Below are 21,998 nucleotides of genomic sequence, written 5' to 3' on the forward strand. Positions count from 1 at the left end.
ATTTAGAATTATAAACCAGCTATTCAAAAAACAACTTTGAACACTTACTATTGGAAAACTTTTAAAATGAGGGGTTTTTCACTTTGATCTGTGTCAAGTTTGTTTTCTGTAGATTAACTTGATAGGATACAGTTCACAGGCTTAAGGTAATGATCTAAGTGACAAACCACTGTGAATCCATAAAAATATGTCAAGTCCCAGTTCTTCCTTTCCCAGCAGCTGCTTCAGAGGTAAGAAAGTGCTCATGAGAGACAGTGTGCCAACACAAAACCATTCTCCCTGATTAGGCTTAGTGCCTAATTCAAGGCAGTAAACTTGGCTCACTCATGGCCAACTTATTTTTGGAGGGTTTGGCGAGGGGTGGGGAAGAGTCTGTTTGGAATTTTTTCAACCCAGTATTAACTCTGCCTTCCCTGCTCCTAGTATATCAGCACACATTAGTTCCACCGTACAAATTAGGCTTAGATCAACAGCAACCAGTCAATGCAGCTGCATCACTAAGCAGGAAGCCAACCAGAAGGTCTTAGTGCTTTGCGGACTTATTCCAACAGAAATGTAGTGTAGAATGTCATCAGAATAAGACTTCCGGAGGCGGCGCAAAACCGTGATGGCGGACCTCTTCGAGCTCTGAAGAGGGGCACCGCAGAAAAGGGTTGCTCGCGACGGCGCAGCGGCAACCCATCAAGATAAACCACGGGCAGAGTGAGTCCGTGGCCGTGGGACCCGGCGGGCACCTGGAGCGACCCCGAAATCACAAAAGGAACCCCGTAAGGGGCTCCGGAGTGAAGGAGGGGGAGCGGTGCTGTGGGTTCATCGCTCTTTCTGCGGAGGCGAAGCCGCGCGGCTGTCACGGATGAGCGCTGACCTTTCTTCCAAGAAACATCGGGCTGAAACATCAAACCCGTGAGTAAGGACCTAAGACTTTACAAATTAAATTGGAAAATTTGGCTAAAAACGGGAGACGAGAAAGAGGAAGTCCGTCTTCCGACACTGCTTTCAAGATCAAAGCAGACGGTCTAAAGAGCGGAAAGCGCTGTGAACAGGGAAGCTTTGAAGCTTTAAATCGGGACTTTCGTGCACATTTGAATTTCACTTTTAAAGAATAAATACAGCATAAAATTGACCTGGAGCGGACACCCCAAGGGCAAGGGAAGACTCTAACCCCAAATTCCCGGGTGGCCGGGTAAAGTTCTTTAAACTGCGGAACTGTTGCAAGCTTCCAGATACTTTTGTAACTTTTGAGCTCATCTAGCTGAAGTGGATACAATTGCAGGCACCTTGCTGGAACTTTGTTATATGTTGAAAAGGGCTCTGCAGGACTTTTTTTTTTTTTAGCGTGCTGGAACTAATTTGCTTTTAAAATTGTTTTTAAAGTTGGAACAAAGAGACTTTAATTCTGGAAAGTTACCTTCTTCTTACTAAAACTTTGGTGGCACTCCCCCTAGAGGACATTGGGAATACAGAGGCCTGGGAAAGTTTTTTTTGTTTACCTTCTCTCAATAGACTGTTTTTAATTCTGGACTTGCCTTTCCCATGGGACTACAACACTTGACCTTGAACGTTGACTGATGAGTGGCACGGGAAAGACAAGAGCAGCCAAAGCTAAGGAAGCTAAGGAGAAAGAGAAAGCAAAAAAGCAAGCACAGCTTTTGCAAACAACTTTAACTCAGGGACGTAGATTATCAGTTCCAGCTGTGCTTGCGACACAAAAAGTAGAAACCGAAAAGCCTGAAAAATCTGAAGAGGAAGATATGGCAGCAGGAGGAGCTGAGGCAGTACTGAAACAAGTTTTGGAACAACTGTCAGCAATAAATCAAAAAATTGATAACCAATCAACAAAAATTGACCAAGCAACATCCTCGATTCAGAAATTGACAGATCAGGTTTCCCAACATACTCAAGCAATTGAAAAATTGCAAGGAGCAACAGAAGAGAATCGTAAACTGGCAGGGGAAGCCGTTCAAATTGCAACATCAGCTAAAAAAGAAGTCGAGGAAGTTAAAGCGGAAGTCAAGCCTCTTCATAAACAGATAGGGGACCAACAAACCTATCTCTCGTTGGTGGAATTGAAAAATCGCGAGACCAACCTTAGACTAAGGGCAGTCCCAGAAATTGAACAAGAAGATCTGAAAGGACTTTTGACAACAGAGTTTACAAAGTTCTGGGACTTAAAAGAAGAAATTGATTTTAAAATTGTATCGGCTTTTCGGTTGGGAAGATTAGTAAGAAAAGATAGATCCAGAGACTGCTTAATAGCTTTGAGATCAAGGGAGGAGAGAGACAAAATACTAGGCCTACACTTCAAAAACTCAATTGTGATACAAGAGAAAAGGGTGGAAATTTATCGAGATATTCCTAAACAGTTATTGGACTTGAGAGCCACCTACTCAGATTTGGCTAAGTTACTGAGACTCAACACAATTCCTTATAGGTGGGAGTTCCCACAAGGGCTATCATTCACTTACAAACAGAAGAAGGTTAAAATAAGATCACCAGAGGACTTACAAAAGTTCCAGCACGACCACGGAGAAGACCTCCAAAAAGAAGCAGCAGCTAATTGGCCTATACCCAACCCAGGTGGAGCAATACCTGCACCTTCGGAACCAGAGGAGAAAGAAGATACACCGCTCTAGGTGTAGCAGAATAGTTCAGGATGTCTCTGCGGCTACTCAGTTGGAATATAAATGGCGGAAATTCCCCGGAGAAAAGAAGGAGGTTATTTCACATATTGAAGAAAGAACAATTGGACATTATTTGCCTACAAGAAACCCATGTGACCAGGCTCCACAGGAAGGTTTTGGTAAATAAAAGATTAGGCCAAGAATTTATTTCGTCTGACAAAGTAAAGAAAAGAGGAGTGGTGATCTATGCTAAGGAGAGCCTGATACCCAAATTTCTATTTAAGGATGAACAAGGAAGAATTTTGGCAATTGAAATTCAAACCCAAGGAGAAAAAATATTGATATTAGGAATTTATGCCCCAAATGACGGGAAATCAGAATTTTTCAAGAAGCTGCATGAGACGTTGCTGGACTATCTGGACTATGCTAACATCATAATGATGGGAGATATGAATGGAGTGGTGTCTACACATATGGATAAGTCTTACAACCAAAACTTAACATCTGATGGCAGACTGCCTAAAACTTTTTTCGAACTGACTGACAATCTGGATTTGATCGACATATGGAGGACAAAGAACCCCCTAGGTAAAGAAGGAACTTTTTTCTCTGAGGCCCACCTGTCTTGGTCAAGGATCGACCAAATCTGGACCTCCAGGGGGCTGGCACCCAAGACTAAAAAGGTGGAAATCTGCCCAAAAACATGCTCCGACCACAACGCCTTGAAAATAGAACTTAGATTAACTCAACCCGGTTCCTTCAGATGGAGAATGAATGACACACTACTAAGAGATCAAGAGATTGGGAAAAAGGCCCAAAAAACATTAAAGGACTATTTTGAGATAAATCTGAATACTACAGTTGAAAAAAGAACGATCTGGGACGCAAGTAAAGCTGTTATGAGAGGGTTTCTGATACAACAGAATTCAATCAAGAAAAAACTCTGGAACGGAAAGAAGGACAAAATATTGGAGAAAATACACCAAGGAGAAAAAAAACTGAGAACCAAACCAAAGTCCAAGGAGGTGCTGAGAGAAATTAAATTCCACCAAGCAGAATACTCAAAATTGATCAATCAGGAGATTGAATGGAAAATAAAACAGATGAAGCAAAGATCTTTTGAATCAGCAAATAAATGTGGAAAGCTGCTAGCTTGGCAGCTGAAAAAAAGACAAAAGCTAAACACGATAACAAATCTAGAGATTGATGGAAGGACCGTACAGAAACCAGAAGAAATTAGGAGGTGCTTCCACAGATACTTCAAAGAACTGTATGCACAGGGGCCCCAGAAAGAATCAGAGATAGATCAATTTTTAAAGATAAATGGACTATCAAAAATAACTCAAGATAAAAGATCAATCTTGAACTCTATAATAACCACACAGGAAATTGAAGGTGCCATTCAGAATATGCAACTAGGCAAATCTCCAGGCCCGGATGGACTTACCTCCAAATATTACAAGGTTCTGAAGGACTATTTGATACAACCTTTGTTGGAGGTATGTAACCAGATTATGGATGGGAAGAGGGCACCAGAAACGTGGAAAGAAGCCTTCATCACATTGATACCTAAGTCAGAATCTGAAAAGACTCAGCTTAAAAACTACCGTCCCATCTCACTCCTAAATGTGGATTACAAAATATTTGCAGACATTTTGGCAAATAGACTTAAAAAAGTCTTAAATGAAGTAATTCATAAAGACCAAGCTGGCTTTCTCCCTGGTAGACATTTATATGAGAACACTAGAAACATCATTGACATTTTAGAACTTTTGCAGACTAACAGGAACACAAGGGCGGTGTTAATCTTTATTGATGCGGAGAAAGCATTTGACAATATATCTTGGATGTTTATGAAGAAGAACTTGGAGGGGATGGGAGTGGGACGGGGGTTTGAGAATGGATTACATGCAATCTATTCAGAACAAAAAGCTAAATTAATAGTGAACAATGTGGTGACGGAGGAATTTAAAATTGAAAAAGGGACACGACAAGGGTGCCCTCTATCCCCTCTGTTATTTATTTCAGTCCTGGAGGTGCTATTGAATATGATCAGAGAGGACCGGTTGGTACAAGGGATAGAGGTCGGAGTGAAACAATATAAACTGAAAGCTTTTGCAGATGACCTAGTTTTGACACTGCAGGAGCCAGAATCCAGTACAAAAAGAGTTCTCGAACTTATATCTGAATTTGGTCGGGTGGCGGGATTTAGGTTGAATAAACAAAAAACTAAGGTTCTGACCAAAAATTTAACAATTACAGAAACAGAGGGGTTTCAGAGAGAAACAGAACTGAATGTGGTTAAAAAAGTGAAATACCTTGGGATCTATTTGTCCTCCAAGAATTTGAATTTATTTAAGGATAATTATGAGAAATGTTGGTTGGAAGTTAAAAAGGATTTAGAAATTTGGTCAAGATTGAAACTTTCCTTGTTGGGAAGAATTGCAGCTATAAAAATGAATGTGTTGCCGAAAATGTTATTTTTGTTTCAAACCTTACAGATCGTGGACAGAGTGGATTGCTTTGGAAAATGGCAGAAGGATATATCTAGATTTATCTGGCAGGGCAAAAAGCCCCGAATAAAGTTTAAAATATTAACAGATTCGAAAGAAAGAGGGGGGTTTGCCCTGCCGGACTTGAGGTTGTATTATGAAGCTGCAGCCTTCTGCTGGCTGAAAGATTGGTTTTTGTTGGAAAACACCGATGTCCTAGATCTGGAAGGTTTTAATAATGCTTTTGGATGGCACGCATACCTATGGTACGACAAGGTTAAAGCACATAAATTGTTTAAAAGCCACATTGTCAGAAAAGCAATTTTTGCAGTCTGGATGAAATATAAAGACTTACTAGAGAGTAAAACTCCGAGGTGGCTATCACCAGTGGAGGCCAAGGCCCGAAAAAGACCCAATATGGAGGCCTATTGGCCGAAATATTGGGAATTGACTGAAAAAATTGGAGACAATTGGAAGTTGCAGAGCCAGGACAAACTAAAAAATAAGGTGCGAGACTGGCTACATTATGCTCAAATTCAAGAGGTTTTCAAAATGGACAAAAAAGTTGGTTTCCAGGTGGAAAAGTCGAAACTAGAGACAGAATTGTTAGAACCAAAGACAAAGCTGTTATCTAGAATGTATAACTTGCTGCTTGTGTGGAATTTACAGGACGAGACAGTTAAATCTGCTATGATTAAATGGGCACAGGATGTTGGACACAACATTATGTTTGAAGACTGGGAAAGGTTATGGAACACCGGAATGAAATTTACGGCCAGTACGGCCTTGAAGGAAAACATTATGAAAATGATATACCGGTGGTACATGACCCCAGTCAAGTTAGCTAAGATACATCACCTGTCTGACAATAAATGTTGGAAGTGTAAGGAAGCAGAGGGGACTTTCTTTCACCTCTGGTGGACATGCCCAAAGGTTAAGGCTTTCTGGGAAATGATTTACAATGAGTTGAAAAAGGTATTTAGGTATACCTTCCCCAAGAAACCAGAGGCCTTCCTGTTGGGCATGGTAGACCAGAAGGTGTTAAAGAAGGACAGAACTTTGTTTATGTATGCTAGTACAGCAGCAAGAATACTCATCGCAAAGAACTGGAAGACACAAGATTTACCCACGCTGGAGGAATGGCAGACGCAGTTGATGGACTACATGGAGATAGCTGAACTGACCGGCAGAATCCGAGATTTGGATGTAGAAACAATTGAGGTGGACTGGAAAAAGTTTAAAGACTACTTGCAAAAGTATTACAAACTGTATGAATCTTAAGACGGTGCATGATTTGAAAATGATACGCTTTAGCAATTATGATTAAGTAAATAGTAAACTAAGTGATAAAAGAGAAAAGGAGATAATATGAAATTGAACATGTTACGTTTATTTTAAAGGTATAAAAATTCTGACATAATACATTGAATATAGATACATAACATGTAAAAGTTACAATAAGGTATGACATAAGGTAACAAATTGCTGACATTGTTAATATAAAGAACGCAGAATCGGAAGGGGTGGGGAAGTCCAATTTGGGATTTTTGTTAAAAAAAAAAAAAAATGGTTTCTTGTAAACTCCTTGTTTGTAATGTATAAAATTTGGAAAGAAACGTAATAAAAAATATTATAAAAAAAAAAAAAAAGAATGTCATCAGAATACTAGCAGAACTCTTAACTTTAAGAAGGAATCTTGTTAATGCAAGCAAAGTGGATTTTAATTTTATCAAATTAAGCATACCAGAAGCACTCTGATTTCAAAATCACACAGATGCTTAAGCCAAATTCATGGGACTAAAATATTTAGCACTTGCTTTGCTATCACGGCCTTTGCTGCCCTAGGCCTTCACTGGTAAGACTTCTGTGAACTAATTTGTGCCACTTTGTGTATCAGCAGACAGCTATGACCCAGAGAATTTCAGGTCTTACTCAAATATGGAAGTACTTTCTGGGCAGATGCTACACTGAAGTGGGCTGGCCTCATGTGGCCTTTCTGCAGATGAAGTTGCATTTCTTGGGAGCAGGGATTCCAGATCCTCCTACCCAGCTGCCCCCACCTTTTCACTCCTATGGTCTGAAGCCCCTACTAGGAGGCAGCAAGTATAACTACTCAATGTAGCCTTAAATAAGATGACTAGTGTATATGGGTGGGCCACCTTTTAGTACTGAGAGCCAAGTGTTGAGTTTCATAAAAGGGTCTGTGAAACTGATAACTTTTACAGTTTGTATATCAACTGTATTATTTCCTTGAACAAGGCTGCTATCGTCGATTGCCTTGATTCTACAGTACTCCAAGTTACTATGCTCAAGCACCCTTTAAAGGTTTTAGTGTTTGTGAGTATGATTAGGACTTCTTTACTTACCCTCCTTGATTCTGATCCTTAGTGTTTGAGACATGTTTTGAGCAAAAACTCTTCTTCAAAGAAGGCTAGCAAGAATATCCACTAACCAACGTTTCTTTATATGATTGTCCAGCTTTTCTGATCTTCCCCTGAAGCAATGCTTCTCCTCAAAACATGTCAGCAACCTGAAGTTCCTGCTGTGTTTGGAAACCCCCAAGGCCTACCAGTCTTGCAGCAGCAGCAGTTGCAAGCCCTTCTAGCTGTTGATTTCATTGAAACAGACCAGGTGACCACGGCAGCTGTTAGGCTAAGTCAAACCTTAGGGAATCCAGGAATACATTCAAGCTCCTGCCTCCATGTCCCAAAACCTTAAACACAGGTATAACCAGGGAACCTCTTGGGAGGAGGAACTTTAAACAAAGAAATTCCATTCCCCCTTCATTTGGCCCAGGCTTGGTAACACTCCTTAGCTCTTGGTTGTAAGGACAAATCATGTACACAGGTACTAACAACAGGCTTTGGAAGGGTAAGCTACCCTCTCACCCCCCTTTTTTGCTAGGATAAGGAACCTTTTTGACCAGCCATATAGAATCTGACTCATATGTACAATAATGCATCTCACAAAGTTGGCTTGAGTGCAAACACACTTGTGCCATAATACATTCATGAGTCTTCTAAGATGCCAAAAGGCTCTAAATTGCTTTTGTTTCAAGAGACTTATAATATTACCCCTCTGGAAACTGATACATATGAGGCTACAATCTCATTGTGTTATCAGTTTTGAGATTACCTTCCAACCAGTTCTGAGAGTTGGTTGATATACTTCACAGCAGTAAGAAACACTTGGAAGAATTAGTGACAGATAAGAACAAACGTCCAAGAGATACACTACGTCAGGGGTTGCCAATATGGTGCCCTCCAGATATTGGGACTCCAACTTCCACCAGCCCCAGCAGCCAGCATAGCCAATAGGACAGTTGTAGTCCAACAAAATCTGGAGGACACATTATGTATCCCTGCACTACATCTTGCTTCCATTTAAGCAGGTCTGGCTGCATACTAAAACAAGTAATTCATAACATGCTGCACTGATCTCCATACAGAAATCTTGTTCTCAAGTTGCTGCAATTATAATTCAATCACTGATGAGGATTTACATCAGATCTATCAGGAAATGCTACCAATGAAGTACTTACAATATACAAATATTACCTTGCAACTCAGCCTAATTGGTCATTGCTATCAACAGCAAACTTTCAAGTCCTAAAACTAAAAAAATGTTTCTCCACGGAAACAATACAGCTGGTTCCCTGGTATGTTACACACTTCCACATGCCTTCCAAACTAAGACAATGACTGAAACCGAGAAACTATACTGGAGGCCGATTTCTAGTTTATTTTATTTAATAGAGCACCCATTTCACAAAAAGCCAAAATCTTATAGGACATAACTTCTATGAAATCTGATATTTATTAAAGCTGCTTTTATAAGACTATGCAATGCCTTTTCATTGGTGTAAGTCACCCAGAAATCAGCTTTCCCTTAGAAAACCCCTTCTAGATTATCTAGTAATTGGATAATGAAATGAATCAATACTGTTTTTAAAATTAAGTTGCAAGTCTAAAATACAGAAATAGAAATCCAAAGTCTAGAAATTCACATTCAAATAAAGCAAGATGAACTGTTTGATAGCTCTGAATAACTACAAAAAGATACAACTCTTTAGAGAATATAGGTATCCTTAAATATACTGACACTCTTAATCAGCACATTTTCCTTAGTTTTAGCATCAAATTCTTGCCCCCATTATCTTTCATAAGGCATTACTTACGATATTCTTCCAAATGGTGCAAAAGCTGCTTTAATATCTTCAGTTGTAATTTCTGGGCTGAGGTCTCCAACAAAGACATGGAAGTGGTCTTACCAAGAAAAAGAAAAAGAAATGTACAAGTTTGCAGAGAACTCATGGAAATACAGGATAGGTTTGCTTTTTTTAAAAAAATAATATTGTATCAATTTCCATACATCTGGAAACTACATGAGAACTAGAATCTTTTTACCTAACAAATAACAAAATACATTATGGTTTAATATATAACCATGAACAGACATGATAGTACACAATTATAGAAAATTACATATAACTAGAATTTTTCATTAAATTATATCTGTAGTTATTCATAACAGAAGCTATACTTCCATGAGAGCTAAGTCCATTTAGTCCAAAGCCAAAAAGTTATATTACAGCCTTATTTAATTATGCTAGAGTTTAGCCTTAATTATACACAAGTTTAACAATAATGAGCTAAATATGTCTACTGGTTCTGTGAGCAGAACAGAGTAGGATTTACACAAACCAGTATGGACAATATAAATTACAAGCAGCTCAATCTTAGTCATATTTGGTGAAGAACAGTCAAAAAGATACCTTGCATTGCAACAGTTTGATGTTAAAGTATTTGACAGTTTTCTGAAAAGCCAACAGTTTTGGTTGCCCAGCCTTTACACCATGTGAATCCATGTGAATTCAAAGTATGTGAAATCCATGAGCAAGTGAACTAAGACTGAAGGCAACAGAACGGAAACAGTAATCCCTTCACAGTTTGTTAGAGCCATTTACATAAGAACTGGTTGATACAAAGATCTCATATCTAAAGACTTTCTTCATACTCACATAAAGCCCATTTTAATTATCATCACCTCTAACTGATTTCAATGCACACATGACACTTTACATCTCCACCTTGAAAAGTCTACTTTAATCCTTCCCCAAAGTTTTAAAGTTCTAAGGCCAGACAAGTAGAGAAGCAACACACTGGGTTGCATAGGAGCAGAAGGGAAAATGATCCAATTGGAATAGCAATTTTGATATACCACAAGGGGGGCTTATGGCCCAGCACAGCCAGCAGCCTTGAAGGAAGCTGGTTATCTCACCCTCACAGAGAGGGAAAGAATTCTTACAGCAATAGCAGCTTAATGGGGTCAAAGGGCTTAAGAGTCAGCAACAGTCCACATCCTGATCCATTGAGAGAGGAGGGAGAAATCTTGTGACAACAGAACAACCCCCCCAAATAGATTCAGGCGGTTAGTGAATACCCCTGAGAGATTTCATTTTATGTTTAAGAAGATACAATTACCTTGTGAACGCAGTGTGTTGACAACGGTACTACCTGATGACAAAGATTAGATTTGTTCTTAAGTTTATTAACACAAACACATTAAATAATATCTTAGGATAATGATCAAAACAATAGGGCAAATATTTGTATGATGCTTATTGCTTAACATTTAAAACACTTTTGTGCAAATAAAGAGTAATTACTAAGAATTGTAAGGAACTTACTGCTGGTATCTTTCTTCTGGCTGCTGGGGGTTGTTGCCCAGTTCACTTTGACCTCCTACAAATAATATTTGCTAAAATTATATTCAAGGAAGTTATGTTTACATAACCCACAAACCCTCAAAATGTAGTGTGTTTGACAAATGTGATTTATGTTTTATATTATTTTGCCATATTTAATGCAAAATATGTGCCCACCCTAATGAAGTTGAGTGATATTAGGTATTAAATAACCCTTATTACTTTGCCGAGCTATTTTATTTGCAAAATGCAAAGAATTTCATGATAACTTTCCACTGTACTTGTATTTATTTATATGGTGTTTTTTTAAAAAATCTAAAGTTCTACTATATACAACAGGATAAAAGTTTACCTTTAGATCTTCTTCTTTTTACAAAAGCGGTTTCATCCACAACCTAAAGCCACACTTCTGCTCCAACTCACCCTTTAGACCTGAGAGCTTACCTTACCCATTATCTTCCGTCCATTCATAGCCGCTAAAGCTGCAGCTGCATGTCGATGCTCATAGAACTCCACAAAACAGTATGGATCATTTCCAGCTGTCTGTGTAACACAGAAAGGAAAGCTATCAGAAACCATTGCTGAGCCATCTCAATGTCTGTGTTGATTTTGTTTTATGATATCTCCGAAGCAAGCAGCATCATTTAAGTCCGCAATCCTAGGTACTATTACTATTATTTTGTGTTTAGGATCAGCAGAAAAAGAGAGTTCCACAGCAATAAGTAAGATTTTATGCCTAAAGTGTTAAAAAAGTGGGTTGAATCTTTAGACCTTGTAAATTATACACTGATTATTTTTAGTGGAAACAGAGTAATTTGAAAACTACTTTTAGCTTACTACTTTTTTCTTAGTTCTTTTACTTGTTATTTACCTTAGTTCTTTTACTTGTTATTTACCCTCAAAACCACAATTTTTATATTAAAAGGTTTTTTTGTGCAGAACATAACCACTGCATTAACTTACATCCATGATCATTTTGCAATTTTTGCATGGTCCAATCTGGCTGAAGAGCTGGAGAATTAGGGCTTCGGTAACATCTCTTGACAAATTCCCCACATACCTGCAAAAATTATCCAAATTTTAGATCCATGGAGGTCTGAGTCTCAAACAATGAAGACCTGTTTCCCCTGAGGGAAGGGAGAAGTGAGGAAGTCTAGGCCATACCACTAGCTCCTGACAGAACTATCAAGGAGAATTGTTGGGTTAATCCTCACCCATCTTCCCTGGAGCTACCTAAGAAAGACCTGTGTGAGCAACACATAGCCTGAAGGACTCTGTCACACCGTGTTTTATTTGTTTTTGTATTTCAAACCACTTTGGATTCCTTGGGAGAAATGCAGTAAGTAAACTAACCATCATAGTCAGACTTCCTTAATAAAAGAAAAGTAACTGTACCTTTCAAAGCTAAAACAAAAATAAGCACTCAATCACAAGAACAGGAAGCTCAGAAGTTAACAAAAGAGGGAGAAGCAGCCTTGAAAATGTGTGCAGAACAAGGGAGGATTTTTTCACTGTTACTAAACCTAAAGGCTGAGAACAGGTGAAACCACTATACAGTATTACTCAAGATATTTGCTGCACAAATTACAAATGCTATAAAAAAGTTTGCAGAGCAGTAGTACAGTGCATTTATAAGAAAAGTAAGGTATTTGTATCCCTTTCTCCATTTATATCCCTCCACAAAATCCTTCCTAAGACTCCAGGTTTACCTGACCGCTATCAGCATCAAGTGACCAAATTTAAAATTCAGCACCAAATGCAACCCCATTTTCAGCACGCATCAATTCAATCCGGGCTTACCAAGGAAGAAGAGAAAAATAGACAGCGCACTTAATAATGTGCACTTGATTCTTCTTTTGAAGTATGAATCATGTGATGTCAGATGACTGACAGTTGTCAACCCCATCAACATGTCAAAAGTGACCTGGGGTGGGTGGGCCAGATCCATCCACCACTGTTTATGCTTAGGTTGCCTCTAGACAACAGGCAATCCTCGTTTTGCATGGGGGTTACGTTCTGGACCCCCACACGTTGGCGGGGCCTGCGTAAAGCATTCTGCCCCTCCTCCATGCTGCCCTTTTAGTGACATTTTAGGGTCACTTCTGGGTTTGACCCCAGGCACACATGTGCAATCGCGGGTCAATCAAATGCACATAAATCGACCCTTGCCTGTACAGTGGTACCTCTGGTTACGTACTTAATTCATTCTGGAGGTCCGTTCTTAACCTGAAACTGTTCTTTTTTTATATATATAAAATATTTTATTAAGATTTTACAAGAACATAGGTTTACAAAATACAAAAAAGACATATAAAAAGAAAAAGATACATAAAAAAGAAAAAAGAAAAATACAAAAAACGAATAGATAAAAAAGAATTAAAAACAAATCCATTTTTGTTACTTTAAACTCATTAGCTTGTTTCCTTGACCTCCTCACACCTCCCCTTTTTGTATTCCCATTTAAATAATCAAATCAGCAAATCCTTACCCTCTTTCGTTTATCTTAACTCTATATCTTAACATATTATAACTCTATATTTTCACCCATTATCAATTCATTTTAGCATATTCTTATTAACTTTGTTGCTAATACCACTTATTTTCAATCCAACATCATTTTAACATTCATTAATTTTACAGTGTTTCTGCAGATAGTCTTTAAATTTCTTCCAATCTTCTTCCACCAACTCTTCTCCCAGGTCTCGGATTCTGCCAGTCATTTCCGCCAATTCCATATAGTCCATCACCTTCATCTGCCACTCTTCCAGGGTGGGTAAATCTTGTGTCTTCCAATACTTTGCAATAAGTATTCTTGCTGCTGTTGTTGCATACATGAAGAAAGTTCTATCCTTCTTTGGCACCAGTTGGCCGACTATGCCCAGGAGAAAGGCCTCTGGTTTCTTCAGAAAGGTATATTTAAATACCTTTTTCATTTCATTATAGATCATCTCCCAGAAAGCCTTAATCTTTGGGCACGTCCACCAAAGGTGAAATAATGTACCTCCATTTTCATTACATTTCCAACATTTGTTATCGGGCAAATGATATATTTTTGCAAGCTTGACTGGTGTCATGTACCACCTGTATATCATTTTCATAATATTCTCTCTTAAGGCATTACATGCCGTAAATTTCATACCGGTGGTCCGCAACTGTTCCCAGTCAGCAAACATAATGTTATGACCAATATCTTGTGCCCATTTGATCATAGCAGATTTAACCGTTTCGTCCTGCGTATTCCATTTTAACAGCAAGTTATACATTCTTGACAGTATCTTAGTTTTGGGATCTAACAGTTCTGTTTCCAATTTTGATTTTTCCACCTGGAAGCCAATTTTTTTGTCCAAATTATAGGCCTCTCTTATTTGATAATAATGAAGCCAATCTCGCACTTTATCTTTTAATTTCTCAAAACTCTGCAATTTCAATTTATCTCCTTCTTGTTCCAATATTGCCCAATATTTCGGCCATTTGGCCTCCATATTGAGCTTTTTCTGAGCCTTAGCTTCCATTGGTGACAACCACCTTGGGGTTTTATTTTCCAGTAAGTCTTTGTATCTTATCCAGACATTGAACAATGCTTTCCTGACAATATGGTTTTTAAATGCTTTATGTGCTTTAACCTTGTCGTACCACAAATATGCATGCCACCCAAAAACGTTGTTAAAACCTTCTAGGTCCAAAATGTCTGTGTTCTCAAGAAGCAGCCAGTCTTTCAACCAGCAGAATGCTGCTGATTCATAGTAAAGTTTAAGGTCTGGCAGGGCAAATCCGCCTCTTTCCTTTGTATCAGTTAATATTTTAAATTTTATTCTGGGCTTCTTGCCCTGCCAGACAAATCTAGAAATGCCTCTCTGCCACTTCTTGAAACAGTCCATCTTGTCCAAAATTTGCAATGATTGAAACAGAAATAACATTTTTGGCAATACATTCATCTTTATAGCTGCAATTCGACCCAACAAGGAAAGCTTCAAATTTGACCATATTTCTAGGTCTTTTTTCACTTCTGTCCAACATTTCTCATAGTTATCTTTAAATAAGTTTAAGTTCTTAGCAGTCATATTAACCCCCAGATATTTTACTTTCTTAACTAATGTTAAACCTGTCTCCCGAAACCTCTCTTTCTCAATCGGTGTAAAATTTTTCTCAAGAACTTTAGTTTTTTACTTATTCAACTTAAATCCTGCCACAAATCCTGACCAAATTCTTGAATCAATTCTAATACTCTTTTCGTACTAGATTCTGGCTCCTGTAACGTCAAAACTAGGTCATCTGCAAAAGCTTTCAATTTGTATTGTTTGGCTCCGACCTGGATACCTTTAATCAGACGGTCCCTTCTAATCATATTTAACAAAACCTCCAGGACCGAAATAAAAAGCAATGGGGAAATTGGGCAGCCTTGTTGTGTCCCTTTCTCTATCTTAAATTCCTCTATCATCACATTATTGACTATTAACTTAGCCTTTTGTTCTGAGTAAATTGCACTTATACCATTTTCAAACCCTTGACCCACCCCCATCCCCTGAAGATTTTTCTTCATAAAATTCCAAGAAATATTGTCAAAGGCTTTCTCCGCATCTATAAAAATTAAAACTGCTTTGGTATTAATGTTCACTTGCAACTTCTCCAAAAAGTTAATTATGTTCCTCGTGTTGTCAGACAAGTGTCTACCTGGGAGAAAGCCAGCTTGGTCCTTATGTATCTCTTCCACTAATACTTTTTTTAATCTATTAGCCAAAATATCAGCAAAAATTTTGTAATCCACATTAAGCAGGGATATGGGGCGGTAGTTCTTAAGTTGTCTTTTCAGACTCCGTTTTCGGTATAAGTGTAATGTAGGCTTTCTTCCACGACTCTGGCGCTTTTTTCCCCTCCAAAATTTCATTACAAACCTCCTTTAGTGGCTGAATTAAGTAATCTTTCAAAGATCTATAGTATTTTGAGGTTAAGCCATCTGGCCCTGGAGATTTACCCAACTGCATATTCTGAATGGCACCTTCTACCTCCTGTTCTGTAATTTTGTTGTTCAGCATTATCTTATTTTCTTGAGAGATTTTTGTAATCCGTTTGTTTTTAAAAACTGGTCTATGTCAGACTCTTTCTGTGGCCCTTGTGTATATAGTTGTTTAAAATATCTCTGGAAGCACTTTCTAATCTCCAATGGATTCTGTATGTTCTTTCCTTCCACATCCAAAATTGTAATAGTGTTAAGTTTTTGTCTTTTTTTCATCTGCCAGGCTAACAATTTCCCGCATTTATTAGCCAATTCAAATGTCTTTTGTCTCATCTGTTTAATTTTCCATTCTACTTCATGGTTTATCATTTTCATATATGGTACTTGATATAACTTTATTTCTCTCAGAATCTCTTGCGACTTTGGTTTCGCTCTTAATTTCTTCTCTCCTTCTTTTATTTTTTCCAAGATTTTATCTTTTTTCTCATTTAGGATTCTCTTCTTTATTGCATTCTGTTGGATCAGAAACCCTCTCATGACCGCTTTACTTGCATCCCAGATTACTCTTTTTTCAACCGTGGTATTCAAATTTATCTCAAAATAGTCTCTCAAGATTTTTTGGGCCTTCATGATAACCTCTTGATCTCTAAACAAGGTGTCTCTAAACAACCTGAAACTGTTCTTAACCTGAAGCACCACTTTAGCTAATGAGGCCTCTGCTGCTGCCATGCAGGATTTCTGTTCTCATCCTGGAGCAAAGTTCTTAACCCAAGGTACCATTTCTGGGGTAGTGGAGTCTGTAACCTGAAGCGTATTTTTTATTTATTTATTTATTTATTTACGGCTATTAGCCCATAAACCTGAAGCGTATGTAACTCAAGGTACCACTGTATATGTATTCAACACCTAATTGCCTTTGAAGATGGTTCAGAATTTTCATGTGGTACAAAATGCACTGTCTCAATGGTCAATGGGATCAAGACTTTTTCATATCTAAAGCCTATTTTAAAACAGTAGCAATGGCTACAGAACCAAAATCACAGTATTGATTTTAAGCTTTAATGACCAAGATAGTATGAGTCCTGATTATCTCAGAGGCCACCTTGTCTGTTATGTGCCTAACCTGAATTAAGAACTACCAGTGAGGCTCTGCTAAAACATTCCACTATATGTGGGGGTTACCGGTAGTTTAAGGAGGTCAGAGCTGAAACATCCTCAGGAACGTGGTATGATTTCCATTTTTACTTCTTTATCAAAAGACAAGTTAAAGCTTTCTCTTGTTCATTCTGCCTTTGCGAGTTGAATTATTAGCCTACACTGCTTTATTATCCAATACACACTTAAGCTGGTGTATATTATTTTGTTCACCATTTTGATAATTTTGAATTGAAAAACTGCATTAAAATGTTTTAAAAATCAAGGGTGGAAAACCAAAAGTTGCATTCCATCTTTGCCAACCCTCCCTGGGTCTGCAAGCTGATGGTGGGTGAGACCAAAACAATAATGAGCAGGCCATTGCACCCTATCACATGCACACACTCCAAGTAAACCCACCAGCACACGGTCTTAATCCCCAAACAACTGTCCAAGGGGATATAATATTCATGGGGATTTTGGCCAGGGAGGGTTAACCCTTTTCTTACCAGTTACACAAAGATGATCCACCTGCATTGCAATTAGGCTTGAAAACAACCTTCCAATGGTACCAACAGAAGGTTGCTTTCAAGCCTAATTGCAGTGTGGATAGGATGGTTAACTCTTTCTTCTGCAGCTGGAATCCAACCCACAGAACAATCCCCAATGCCACAAATAGGCTTTCAAACCTGCCTCCTACTGGCACTAATAGAGCAGCAAGGCAAGTCCCAGCACCATGGAGAGCTCCAAGTGAACATTTTGCTTCAAAAAGAGCTGCAAACCTTCTGGGGAACTTTGAGCCACTGCTTTCAAACCTGCCTCTCCTCCTGGCAACCCAGTGTCTCCTTAAGGGCCAACCCTCTGGCAATTCTCCCGTGCTCCTGTCTCCCACCTACTGCATCACTGGAATGGTGAGGTACTACGTGAGTAGCTTAGGTCCTCAGGCCCAGGGGGAGATTCCTGTGAAAGTCCTCTATGGAAGCTGGTGCTGTGGGAGCTGGGTCAGTTGGCTCCTACCTGCCAGGCTCAGTGCTCCCCTGATCTCCAACATCAGGCTCATAGTCTGTACTGGCTCATGAGCTAGACACTGTAGCCCCCACTTGGCATCCTGATCACAACACACTTGAACTTTCATACTCTTCTCTCAAATGCCTTAATTTGTACTTAATTGTGCGATTCACAATTAATCAACTATTTGAAGGCCAATACTTGTCATATACCGTATTTTTTGCACCATAACACTCACTTTTTTCCTCCTAGAAAGTAAGGGGAAATGTCTGTGCGTGTTATGGAGCGAATGCCTGCGGGTGGCGGGGGGAATCTGCTGCAGTCGTGAGCAGAGGATCCATGGTTCCCCTTCCTTCCCTCCTCCATGGTTACAAAGCATGGATCCTCAGGATTTTTGCATTGGGCTACTCCAAACTCACTGTCAGATCACATGTCTGTGGCCACAGCATGAACCACAAAAATCATATATCCACTATTTTGTTTAGAATATTTTTTTTCTTGTTTTCCTCCTCTAAAAACTACATGCGTGTTATGGTCTGGTGCGTGTTATAGAGCGAAAAATACGGTAACCTAATCTTCTTTTCAGTGTTGAATGTTTAAGAAAAATAAAAGCAGTTTATTCCCCCCCAGTTCAAAACAGATGGCTTTGCTTTTTAAAATGATTAGGTTAATATTAAATAAACTGGATATAAGCATGTCAGTCATACAATTACTCTCTTAACCAAATCAATGCTTCCACCAAATATATTAAGTTAAATGAGGCTTTTTTATATAGAGAATCAATATGATCAATCCTAAAATGTAATTATTTATACCTACTAACATAGGCATTTCATTTTCGCCTCGTGAAAACAAACTGCTTTAGTCTCTCTAGTAACTACCAGGCCTTCATTTGACCTAGGCATTTAACTTTTGTTGCTACAGAGTGCAGCAGAAAGGGGCGCCACTGGAAAGAAGAAAAGACAAAAATGTCCAATGCAATGGTTCCTGCTTTTCCTCACAATGTGCTAGTCATAAGAAAGACATTGTTATGAACCTATTTTCAATACACCCCCAAAGGTAAAAAAGAGAAAGGTGCATAAAATGTGTAAAAAAGTAAGGCAAAGGACCATTGAAATGGGACATACAGTCATGGGGGGGGGAGTAGTACACCCTCTTTGAATTATGTAGTTTTACATATTAGGACATAATAACAATCATCTGCGGCCTGACAGGTCTTAAAATTAGGTAAAAGAACCTCAGATGAACAACACATGCCATTACACAGTATCATGATTTACTTAACAAAAATAAAACCAAAATGGAGAAGCCATGTGTGAAAAACTAAGTACACCCTTACTGCTTCCATAGGAATAAAGAAGCTAAGTAGCAGAAGGTGCTGCAAAGCAAATGCACTTGCTTAACTGATCATCAGCAAGTGTGGCCACCTCTATAAAAGTCAAAGTTTCAGCAGTTTGCTGGTCTGGAGCACCCAGGTGTGTTTTCACACAATGCCAAGGAGGAAAGACATCAGCAGTGCTCTTGGAGAAGCAATTATTTCTGCCCATGGAACTGGGAAGGGCTATAAAGCCATCTCCCACCAATGTAAAGTCCATCATTCTACAGTGAGAAAGATTATTCAAAAATGGAAAATAGATGCCCCAGCAAATTCACCCCAAGTTCAGACCGTGCAATGCTCAGAGAAATTGCAAGAAACTCAAGAGTTAGGCTCTACAGCCACAGGAACTGGGAGCCTAGCGGTCACTGAGTTGACCATGAATACTGTATACCAAAGTATTTGAGAGTCAAATGTGAGGCCATGTGCCCAACAGCTGAAGCTTGGCCGAAACTGAGTCGTGCAACTCTACAATAGAATGGCTGAAAAAGAAAATAATCAAGGTGTTGCAATGGCCCAGTCAAAGTCCAAACCTCAACCCAATTGAAATGCTGTGGCGGGACCTTAAGAGAGCTGTGCATTGACAAATGCCAGCAAACCTCAATGATCTGAAGCAACGTTATAAAGAAGAGTGGGCCAAAATTCCTCCACAATGATGAGTGACTGATGAAGTCATACAGAAAACATACTTAAAGTTATTGCTGCTAAAGGCGGTTCTACAATCATAGGGTATTCACACATGGCTTCTCCATTTAGGCTTTATTTTTGTTAAATAAATCATTACATGGTTTAATATGTCATGTTTTGTTCATCTGAGGTTGTATTTACCTAATTTTAAGATCTGCTAAGGAACCAATGTTTATGTCCTGGTATGTAAAACCACAATTCAAAGAGGGTGAACTTTCTTTTTCCCATGTTGGTAGCCTGAGGAAGCACCATCCACCTTGGGCCTGCCTATAAAAAGAAAGTCTTCTAGAGTGACTGACTAAGGCAATGTCCACTGTTTCCAAGAACTCTTCTAGTTGTGAGATTTTTGTGGGTGAACTAAGAGTTTGTTTTGGACCCTGGGTGAGAACTCAAGAGGCTGTTAGGGAGGGTGTCAGAAGGAAAATGAAATGATATTGATATATATTAGGAACTTTGTATTAATGTGACATTTTTATACGTAACTATTTTTGTAATATTATAAAGTTGTCACTTCAGTTTTCTGTACAATGCTTAAATATATTTTTAATATATTAAGCGGTCCAGAAACTGTGCAAGCAAGCAAACGGTCCAAAGGGCTGAGGAAGGCAATAGTGCTGCAAAACAGAAAATGGTGATGGTGGAGAAGAGTGCTGATATAGTACAGAGGTTAAAAGACAATAAACAAGCCACTAGTAGTTCAGCCACAACCCTTATCCGCAGCATGAAGGTAATACAGATCTCCTTTACAGAGTTAGTCTCTAAGGATTATTCATGTTATTTAGAAAATATAAATATGTCCCTTCAGTATTTATTGCCAGAGTGGCTGACAAATTATAATAACAGAATAAGCTACCAAAACAAACAGCAGACAGCGTAATAAAATAGTTGATTAACAGAATTAGCAAAATTCATATGGTATTTCATAACACCAAATAAAAATATAAAAGGTCCTGACACTCCGGGGACAGTGTACCAATAATGGTGCAGAACTGAAAAGCCCCCCCTCTATGGCCATGACCTGCCTCACCCTCAAAAGGTGGGGGCACCCAGAAAATATCATTACATTAATAAACAAGCAGTAGGGGACACTTCCCTGCCATTCCATTGGGGAAGCCCCAGTTAATAATTGATCAGCTACATTTTGGACTAAAGAAACACCTTCCATTGGTGGTTGCATACTGTTGGAGAGAGGGAAATGAAAGATGATGGTCTGCTCTACTTATGCAGTAAAATGAGGCCTCTGCCACTCAGAGCCACAAGTGGATAACACTGTATCACTTTTGAATGCTGCTGCATATTTTGTTTTTAAACTGCAAGTAAAAAATCAATTACTGTACCCAAACCTAACTATGGGCAACAGATTTAATCTGACATTCTTCCTCCGTTTACTCCTGCCTTCCATCCCCTTCATCCACTGGCTCTCTATCAGAAAATATAGTCTGTTTACTAGTGCTGTAGCCACAGGAGATCAAAAAGTGCAAGTAGGTGAATGGAATTCCATGCAAATAAGGAGTGGGCTAGCAAGGGAGGATGGAGAGCTCTGTCATAGGAACACAGGCTAGCGCCTTATATAGTCAGACCACTGGTTCACTTTGCTCAGTACTGTCTACACCACAGGTCTTCAAATGGTGTGTCAGGACCCTAGTGGTTTGTGGCCTAATTGAAGATGGGTCACAACAGTAGCACTGCCACCCTGCAAATATATTGTAAAAGATTAAGAAATTGGTCCCCAAAGGCATGTTTGAGATAAAAGTGGGTCTTGGGTCTTAAAAGTTTGAGGATACCTGGCCAATACTGACTGGCAGTTGCTTTCTAGGGTTTCAGATGCTCCACCTCTGTGTCCACTATAGAAACCAAGCAGGCTATCAGAAGGAAAACCTCCTCCAATGTATTCAGCACAGAAATGAAGCTGTCCATGGTGTTATGAGGTTTTGGGAGGTGGGTAAGTTGCACGCACCACTAAAGATGGGTCCTTAAGGGAACAAAGGGAGTGGCTCTGTGCCAGAGGGGAAATGGGGGG

General features: G+C 39.0%; 2 protein-coding genes across 7 annotated transcripts in view; one reads left to right on the top strand and one right to left on the bottom strand.

Annotated features, from left to right (window-relative positions):
- Positions 1-21,998, top strand: part of LOC128420040 (low molecular weight neuronal intermediate filament-like) — a 206,169-nt gene that overhangs the window by 69,776 nt on the left and 114,395 nt on the right. The gene's annotated exons all lie outside the window — the stretch shown is intronic.
- The window catches only part of TIA1 (TIA1 cytotoxic granule associated RNA binding protein), a 34,194-nt gene that overhangs the window by 10,230 nt on the left and 1,966 nt on the right, over positions 1-21,998 (bottom strand). For 4 of the 6 annotated variants that reach the window (XM_053401429.1, XM_053401428.1, XM_053401434.1 and 1 more), the window contains exons 2-6: positions 11,784-11,880; positions 11,265-11,363; positions 10,803-10,857; positions 10,597-10,629; positions 9,291-9,378 (exon numbers count right to left, since the gene is read on the bottom strand). In XM_053401429.1, coding sequence (XP_053257404.1) covers positions 9,291-9,378; positions 10,597-10,629; positions 10,803-10,857; positions 11,265-11,363; positions 11,784-11,880 — 372 coding nt within the window. The remainder of the gene's footprint in view (positions 1-9,290; positions 9,379-10,596; positions 10,630-10,802; positions 10,858-11,264; positions 11,364-11,783; positions 11,881-21,998) is intronic. The other 2 variants (XM_053401431.1, XM_053401430.1) reach the window with 1 other exon arrangement.

This window comes from Podarcis raffonei, chromosome 8 (genome assembly GCF_027172205.1).
Source record: "Podarcis raffonei isolate rPodRaf1 chromosome 8, rPodRaf1.pri, whole genome shotgun sequence".
Lineage (NCBI taxonomy): Eukaryota > Metazoa > Chordata > Lepidosauria > Squamata > Lacertidae > Podarcis > Podarcis raffonei.